The following is an 8,425-nucleotide window of genomic DNA, read 5'->3' on the forward strand; positions in this document are numbered from 1 at the left end:
CTTTCGAAATCCAATGCAGCGACCAATCAAATGCGGCCAAGGCCCTGGGCGCGCACTGATTGGCCTAAACAACACACTTGGTCATGACAACGCAGTCGATCGAAGTCGCCGGCCGCGCGTACGCGATCTCGGAGACGCTCGAGAGCGACCAGCTCGATGCGCTCTTCTCCGACGCGTGGACGGGCTCGCTCGTGTGGCGCGCGTCCGTCTTTCTCTCGCAGCATCTCGCGCGGCTCCAGGGCGAAGGCGGCTTTGCGCCTGGTGCCACCGTCGTCGAGCTCGGTAGTGGCTGGTACGTCAAGGCAGTGCCATACTGGACAGCGCATCACCGCTTTACTGTCTAGTGGCCTCGTGGGTCTTGTGGCACAGGACCTCGGCGCCGCTCGTGTTGTCGTGACAGACCAGGAAGAAATCGTTGGCCTCCTCCAGCACAACCTCGCCTTGAACCTGCCGCGCGACCTAGGTGCCATCATGGCAAAGCAGTTCAATTGGGGCAGTCCTCGCTATGCCGAACTCTTTATCAAGAACAAACCCTTCGACTATATCGTCGTCTCGGACTGTACGTAACATCGGTACGCACATATCGTCAAATGGAGTAGGTATTAACCCCATTTACGGCGTCGACTCGTGGCGCAACCTCGCCAAAAGCATCTACGACCTCGGCTCAACGCACACTGTACATGTAATCTCGCTAGATATCGGCGTCCTCAGAATGGCTAGGTGTGCTACTTGTCGTACGAGGAGCGCGGGGATAACGCGGCGCTCGCCGACTTCCAAGCATGCAGTGCGGCCTACTTGCAGCACGAGCTACTCGTGAGGGACGGCAGCATTCTCCTCTTCCGTATCACGCGTACATGAGAAGAAGATTGCTACGGATATCGCTATAAATATACCGGGTGCTGTTGTTGATCCTCCAACAGCGTCGGGTTTGGCATGGACGGGTATGCCAAGATCCGCGTCCTAGGCGAAGGCTCATTCGGCCTCGTGTATCTCATGCGCGAGAAGGCTGAGCGCGGTGGGCTCGTCTGCGTCAAAGACATTTCGGTCCAGACCAAGACCGGGCTTGCCGACAGCGTCCAGGAGGCGCGGCTCCTCGCTCGCCTCTCGCACCCCAACATCGTCGCATACAAAGATGCATTCATTGCGCGCAACCAACGCCACTACTACATCGTCATGCAGTACTGCTCTGGCGGTTTGCTTATCCTGTCTCGCCCCACGCACGTCGATCGTTGTGCCCGGCTAGGCGACTTGCACGCCAAGATCACCGCTCAGCGCCAGCGATTCCCAGAGCACGCGGTACTGCTCATGTTTGTGCAAGTTTGTCTTGGGCTGCATGCGATGCACGCCGAAGGCATCCTGCATCGGTAACACCTCTGGTCCACACGTCTACCATTCACTGCGTTTAGCGATATCAAGAGCCAGAACGTCTTCATTTCCAACTCGGGCCAATACATCCTCGGGGACCTGGGCATTTCACGAGTCTGTGCGATACAAGACTACAGACGCTTGATGTTTGATGCGTAGGAGCTATCGGGCCGCAACAACATGGCGTCCACCTTTGTGGGCACGCCGTACTTTTTGTCGCCCGAGCAGTGCGCCGGCGAGCGCTACACCTTCTCGGCCGACGTCTGGGCGCTCGGCTGCCTCCTCTACGAGCTCTGCGCACTCACGTATCCCTTCACCGGCGCAACTACCCCGGCGCTGCTGACCAACATTTGCAGTGGGTTCTACGTACCCATTCATCGCGAGTACAGTTTTGGGCTGCAAAAACTCGTCATGAAAATGCTCGCCGTATCCCCAAGCAGCCGACCAAGCCTCACAGAAGTGCTTCAGAGTCCACTGCTAACAGCGCCGCTGCAGAGCTACGTCGCAGATCTGCGCAAATGTGCTTCGTACGGACCTACACCATATAGCATTTGGTAATTCCGTCTTCACTCAAATAGAAAAGCCCACTTGGCAACGATAAGCACCCAGCTCACAGCGCTAGACCTGTCCGACCTTTGGACCAAAGCCAAGTCGACGCATGGCGCCTTCCTCTTCAACACGACCATAACGCCGGTGCCGCAGTTCGCGCACGTCGAGGTCGACTTGGCGGACTGGCTCGAAAAGGAGCGGCAGCGCCATTTGCTGCAGATTCTGGAGCATATCAAGGCCAGCCATGCCCTCGCGCGCGCGCCACCACCTCCTCCGTACAAGTCTATATCGATATCCTACGAGTACTACCGATACCGATACCTGTGTAGACCCGTATCGCCGCCACATCCGGTGAAGCGACTGCCCACCATGCGCTCGTCGCCTTCGATGGACCCCGAGTGGCAGCCGCCGGTGCAGGTCTCGCCACGCCCAGCAGTCGTCAAGCGGCACGGACCACGGCACAAAGGGGTCGTCGGCAGCTTCCGCCGAGGTGTGCCGCTAACCAACGACGCCAAGGCGTACCTTGCAACGGCGTGCAAAGATGTGCGCGTTCTCCGAGCCCAAGCGTACCAAGACGCAGCGCGGGCGCGAGATGCAGCATTCGCCGTCGCGACAGTCGCCGAGACGAACGACGCATGGGCAATTCTCGAAGTCGAGTGCTACGCACAGCTGCAAGCGCTTCGCAAATAACACGACAAGAAGAAAAGTAGGCTCGTTGTTAAAATCAACCTCGTGTCAACGTCGCCTACTTGAGGCGGTCGATACAGCGAACGCCCTGCTCGTCGTACTCTTGCTTGGAGATCCAGAACTGGTCGTTGTCCTTCATCATGTCGGCGAGGACGCTGCCGCCAAGGAATACGAGGTGCTTGCGGCGCGGCGGGTCATTGATGCGGAGGCGGAACTTACCCAAGCGAGACTTGTCGCCCTTGAGAACGTCGTTGAGGTATCGATCCTTGATGTCCTTCTCGAGACGGCTCGGAAGACCCGGGTACATGGTAGAGCCGCCACTGAGGACAATGTTCTTGTACAGCTCCGGGCGGATATCGATCTCGGCCTTCTGGCACATGTCGAAGACCATGTCGCTCAAGCCGGCGCCTTCGATGCCAATCAGGTGCGGTTGGAAGAGCGCTTCCGTCGCCTACACACCACCGTGGTTCATGAGCGACAAGCCACGCGATGCACGCCGACCTCGAAGCGCTCGCGGCCAAGCTTGACAATGCGGCCATCTGGGAGCTCGTACGTTTCCTCGAGAACCGTTGTCTCAAGGGCGAGCTGGCGCTCAATCGTCGGGTCCAGCGCAGCGTAGCAATGACGCTCCTTGATTTGGCGCACGGTCTCAAAGTCCGCCGTTCGGTTAAACGCATAGCCACGGAGCAGCATGAGCTTGATGAGGTACTGCGTGATGTGGCGGCCCGCAACGTCGAGACGGCGGATGAGGTGCTGGGGCACAAAGCCTTCATAGACAGGTACGACATGCGAGACACCGTCGCCCGAGTCGATGACGACGCCCGTCAAGAGACCTTGAGCGTACAGCGTGAGCATGGCCTGCACCGCAATGTGCGTGCCCTGGAACCCGTACTTTTCAAACATGACCTCCGTGAGCTTTTCGCGGTTGGCCTTGGGGTTGAGCGGCGGCTCCGTGAGCATGATGCGCATCTCTTGCGGGTTGACATTGAGGCGGTCGTGGAACGTGTAGTCCCACAACTTCTCCATGTCGTCCCAGTTCTTGACGATGCCGTTCTCGACCGGGTAGCTGATCTGGAGGTTCGAGCGCACATACGCGGCCTCGTCACCGCACATGACGTCCTTCAGAAGGACGTCCTTGTTGACTGCTTCCTCGGCGCGCAGGATCGGCCGGCCGACCATCGACGGGAAGATGTGCCGCGGAAAGTTCTCGGCCGCAAAGCCGCACTTGACAAACTAGAGAAGCGCCGTGAGGACGCGGCCATGGGCCAAACGTACGTACCCCCGTCCCGTTGTCGCAGACTACGATCTTGTTGGCGGCCACCATAGCGTCGTCTTTGTCGACGGAAGATTTCCCAAAACTGAGGTCGACCTTGCCCAGGTTCGAGCCGTATCCGGACGGTATGCGGATGACGATCGAAATCAACGCATATAGTGTACGATGCGCTTCTCGTGCACCTGGCGCCGGTTCGCTCGACTCTTTACTGCACGCACGTGTGCATCTGCTGTCGCCATAAACGCTTGATTCGAGCGCAGACTATATTTATACTAAGGAGGTCTCCAATATCTCGATTGCCACTGTGCTCTCCGGTATTCTATTTTACACTATTTGTGTGGATGACAAAGATTAAGCTTTAAGCTTTTTGACCTGGCACAAGTCGACGGACGATGGCAGCGCGGTGGCAAGTAGTCGTCCAGGCGCTGGAAGCAGCCTTACAGCCAGCGTACACCGGCGTTGGAATGATACGTGTGTGATGCATTTGCCACTAGGGGCCTTGATCTCGTCGCGCCATTAAGCATCGGCGTGTACAACGCGGCCGTGCCAGAGGCCTACAAGATCCCATTGCCCGAGACAGGGCTCCTCGTCATGGTGGGCAACACGAAGCGGCTCTGGGAGCCGTTCCTTGCGTCTATCAACCTTGATTGCCTTCCGGAGCATCCGCTCAACGAGTATGCCATGCGAGTTGTGACACAAGCCGTCTCGACCCTCGACGATGTTCCGGACAAGGTACATGAAGTCTGTTGAGATCACCACTACTACTGCAGCAGGCGTATTGGGTGCACGAGACTGAACCGGGAAAGATGATTGCGGCCCAACGCATGATCGTCGCGTCCGGCCTTGCGAATTTGTCCGAGGTGAGTCGCCGTCGACAACACAGAATGTGCATATCGTGTATGTAGGAGCTCCACTTGACCGTGCACCCGACGTTCGGACCATGGTACGCACAGCGCGCTGTTGTCGCCTTCGGAAGCGTGCTTGGGCCTACGCAACCTGTGTTTGCTGCCACACCCCTGGACATTGCCCCCGAGGTGCGCGCCGCCATGAAGGCGCAGCTCGACGAAGCGCTCTCGCTCTCGCAACTGCCGACGCCCATGAACTGGACGCTGTGGCTGCGTCCGCGCATAACGTTCGACCCGAAGCACGCGTTTATGTACTCGTCGGTGCAAACCATGTTTCACTACTCGAAATCCGTCGACGACCGCCGACGGATCTTGCGTGCCGCCAAGCTCGGCTGGCCCCTCGACAACATTCTCGATACGCCGTCCCCGTCCGTCCTCGCTTGCCGACACTTGCTCCAAGGCGTGCTTGCAGAAACGGCGGCGAAGGCTCCGCAGGCCATTTTGCTCAGCGGCGGGCTGGACACCTCGATTCTGGCACAAGCCACGCCTGCGTCCTTCGAGGATGTGTGTGCAACATCGCAACCCGGACCGCCAATTCTCTCGATGCTGCGCGGAGGTATCACGGTGCGTGCCGCCCCGGAGGCGCAAGACGCAGTGTACGCGGCGCGCATCTGCGAGAATCTTGGACACGTGACGCACCACTGCTTGGAAGAGTCGATCGAGAACCTGATCTCGCACGCGAGAAGCGTCAGCTGCCTCCTCGTCTCGTTCGACCCAATGGAACTTCGCAACTCGATCGTAATTTACCGCTCGCTGCTTGAAGCCAAAGCCCGCGGGTATACTTGCGTCGTGACTGGCGACGGTGCTGACGAAGTCTTTGCAGGTCGTTCCCTACTTGACTCGAAACATGTATCGACAAGCATGTAGGCTACTCGTTCTTCCAGGGCATGGACGTCGAGAAACTCGCAACTTACCGCGTCTGGATCGCTCGCATTATGCGCTTCTCGTCGAAAACGCTCGCAGCGTCAATGGGCATCGACATCCTGAGCCCTTTCTTGGACCCGCGGGTTATTGCCTTTGCTCTGGAGCGGCCGCGCGACGAGCTCATTGGCGACAAGACGCCAGTGCCCGACGGCAACGTCCACGGGAAGCGGCTCTTGCGGCAGGCGTTCCCGGAAGCAACGTCGCAGTGGCGCGCGAAGGAACCCATCGAGCAAGGAGCAGGGACGACCCAGCTCCGGAAGGGCTACTTTGACGCGTACCCGCCCGACATGTCGTTTGACGATGCGGCAGCCGCATGCTACGCCCAGCACCACATCGTCATCCGCGACCGCGAGCACTTGTACTTTTTCCGGCAGTTTCTCGACGCGTTCGACGGCGACTTGCGCAACGTGCCGCTCTCCCGTGGTGACGCAGATGGCTGCCCGGCCTGCAAGTTTGAGCTAGTCTCAAGCGACAATGACTTTTGCACCACCTGTGGTTTTTGGCCCGCGCGCACGACAGATGCGAACAAGGCGATGGCTCAGCGCGCGCTCCTCGATCTTGCGTCGCGTATCCAAACGCTCCAAGCGCACCACTCCGTCGATGCGTCGGCCTGATGATGTGCACGCAGAGGCACTGAAATGCACGCTACTTTGACGTGTATTCTTTGAAAAATGTTCTGGGACAACAAAATGCTAGCGAGTTGTTCACATGGGGTCGTCACATTGCCTGTTCTTGGACACCGGCTGCGTGGGCGGTGCGTAAAACGTTGTTGCATCGACCATGAGCACGCCGACATGCCGCGCGTACGCAGCAACGTCCGTGTCAGCTGCGTCGCTCATCCCATCGGCGGCGTCCATTTCCAAAAGCACGTCGCGACACTGGCTGGGCGCCGATATGAGATGCTTCCTTTCTCGCTTGGCCAGATTTGTTTCGCGCAGCCGTAGCGAAAACCGAGACGAGTTGCGCACGCAAGGCAGCGCACGGACAAACTCGAGGGCTTGGTCAGACTGCAAATCGCCTGCAATGGTCAGTTGAGCCCCGCGTCGACTCGTCCACGCAGGCAACGCAGCCGCTATCGCCGCTACGCACGGCGGTGGGATCGAGGTATACTTGAATTGAACGTCTTCTAGCACTTCAGACGTCTTGAAGATCTCGACGACAGTTGCCAGTGCATCGCCCGAGAGCGAGCAGCCAACCAAGTGGAGACTGCGCAGACTTGAGACCTTGATGCCCGGCAACACTTTCAGAACGCCGCAGCGGAGGATGAGATTCGCCAAAGTCGGCAATTGAAGCGCATTGCACACAAGAGCTGTCACGTCGCGCGGCACGTTCAAATCGAGCTTGAGGGTCGAAAGTTGTGACGCTGCAACTTTGGCACCCCAGGCCGCCACCTCGGCAGTTGACCACGAGGCCAAGTGCAGCGCTAGCGACGTCAACTGCGGCGGCAGTGGCGGCGCAGTTGCGTCAGAAAGCGCAGTGGCGAGCTGTGAATGGCCACTCCATGACGTCGGTTTGTCGTACAGCACCAGAGACTTGAGCGTCGTCGAATGACTGAGGACACCCGCGAGTGCTCTCGCCGCAGGCCGTTCAAAGTCAATTTTATCAAAAGTGAGCGACTGAACTGGGGATGATGCGAGCCACATGCAGACGCTGCCGCTCGAATTCAGCGTTCTCGTTCGTTTCTTGATTGTCGTGAGCGTGAACGACTGGAGGAACCACCAGGACGACGTGGCTGTGGCCATAATCGCGTCAAGTTGGTCTTGCGTCAGCTTGGAATGTACGACGTGCACGCTGTGGACATTGATACACTCTGCGATACCGGCGAGAAGCTTTTCTGTCTTGGCTAATGACGATGGCAGCGAGATCTGGAGCGACGTGACAGTACAGGGCCAGAATTCTAGCACCGCGCTGCCCGCCCAGCGCGGAATCCAGTCGACGGCCACAGTGACAGGCCACGGTGTTGTCGGTTGTACGAGCTGGAGCTCGATTGTCGTGTCGACGACAACAGATTCGATTGCGATGACGCGCAAGAGCTCGCTCGGGTTCGCCGTCGCCTGGATGCGCGCGTAGAGAATGCCAAAGACGTCGTGTCTCGTGGTTGGAGGAAGCGCGTCGAGGAACGTGATGGCGTCCGAGACGCAGAAGCCGGCGAAACAAGCGATGTCGTAGACCACGGCAGGCTGAAGCCATGCGTGCATCGCCGTCGTTTTGTTTTGGTGATTGTGAGAATTGATTTGATTTGCTGCCGAACTTACGGTCCACCAATCAGATGTCGCGAAGGCAACTTGATAGTTATGAATCAAGCCAAACGCTTGGCGATGATCGCCTCGTCTGCACCCAAATCGCGTGGGTAGCGTATCGACTGTATTGACGCTGAAGTTTCTTTGACGGTAGGTAAACACTTCTGCAAAGCGGCAGAATAAGACAAAAGACGGTCGAGCAACAGTTCATTGCTGTTGCTGCCCTCAACGCTGCAACCATGCATTTATCTTTGCTGTCTGTAGAGTAACTTGCGTCATTTCGAAGAGTTTGTCAGTCAATCACACGATTAATAGTGCTCACTTACCCTTCAACCTGCTGCCCTTCAATCTGCATCAGTGAAAGCGATTGCAAGCGTTTCCAGCGCCTCGGTTACCGTTAACAGCTCTGCGAGGCCGATCATGGCGCTATTGGTGAAAGAACCATCGCAAAGGCGGAGGTGCTGCAGACGACACGCCGTTGG

The 8,425-nt window shown here is 58.1% G+C and overlaps 5 protein-coding genes across 5 annotated transcripts; 3 read left to right on the forward strand and 2 right to left on the reverse strand.

Annotated features, from left to right (window-relative positions):
• Nucleotides 1-83: 83 nt before the first annotated feature.
• Nucleotides 84-858, forward strand: SDRG_02159 (hypothetical protein; the record flags this gene model as incomplete). Its single annotated transcript, XM_008607732.1, has 4 exons — nt 84-292; nt 345-559; nt 600-676; nt 721-858. 4 exons carry the CDS (start codon nt 84-86, stop codon nt 856-858), a joined length of 639 nt encoding a protein of 212 aa, XP_008605954.1.
• A 75-nt stretch (nt 859-933) lies between these two features.
• SDRG_02160 (NEK/NEK1 protein kinase) lies at nt 934-2,604 on the forward strand (the record flags this gene model as incomplete). Its single annotated transcript, XM_008607733.1, has 6 exons — nt 934-1,192; nt 1,244-1,364; nt 1,407-1,479; nt 1,525-1,892; nt 1,944-2,189; nt 2,244-2,604. 6 exons carry the CDS (start codon nt 934-936, stop codon nt 2,602-2,604), a joined length of 1,428 nt encoding a protein of 475 aa, XP_008605955.1.
• Nucleotides 2,605-3,949, reverse strand: SDRG_02161 (actin-like protein 2). Its single transcript, XM_008607734.1, has 3 exons — nt 3,881-3,949; nt 3,103-3,834; nt 2,605-3,052 (listed from the first exon to the last, which is right to left on the reverse strand). The coding sequence occupies exons 1-3, from the start codon at nt 3,923-3,925 to the stop codon at nt 2,660-2,662; spliced, it is 1,170 nt and encodes a 389-aa protein (XP_008605956.1). The 5' UTR covers nt 3,926-3,949; the 3' UTR covers nt 2,605-2,659.
• Nucleotides 3,950-4,075: 126 nt separating this feature from the next.
• On the forward strand, nt 4,076-6,422 carry SDRG_02162 (hypothetical protein). Its single transcript, XM_008607735.1, has 6 exons — nt 4,076-4,188; nt 4,238-4,322; nt 4,369-4,606; nt 4,648-4,734; nt 4,780-5,602; nt 5,647-6,422. The coding sequence occupies exons 2-6, from the start codon at nt 4,267-4,269 to the stop codon at nt 6,315-6,317; spliced, it is 1,875 nt and encodes a 624-aa protein (XP_008605957.1). The 5' UTR covers nt 4,076-4,188; nt 4,238-4,266; the 3' UTR covers nt 6,318-6,422.
• On the reverse strand, nt 6,343-7,914 carry SDRG_02163 (hypothetical protein). The gene has a single exon (XM_008607736.1). The coding sequence runs from the start codon at nt 7,899-7,901 to the stop codon at nt 6,408-6,410; it is 1,494 nt and encodes a 497-aa protein (XP_008605958.1). The 5' UTR covers nt 7,902-7,914; the 3' UTR covers nt 6,343-6,407.
• Nucleotides 7,915-8,425: the final 511 nt, after the last annotated feature.

The sequence above is a fragment of the Saprolegnia diclina genome (genome assembly GCF_000281045.1).
Source record: "Saprolegnia diclina VS20 unplaced genomic scaffold supercont1.4, whole genome shotgun sequence".
Lineage (NCBI taxonomy): Eukaryota > Oomycota > Saprolegniomycetes > Saprolegniales > Saprolegniaceae > Saprolegnia > Saprolegnia diclina.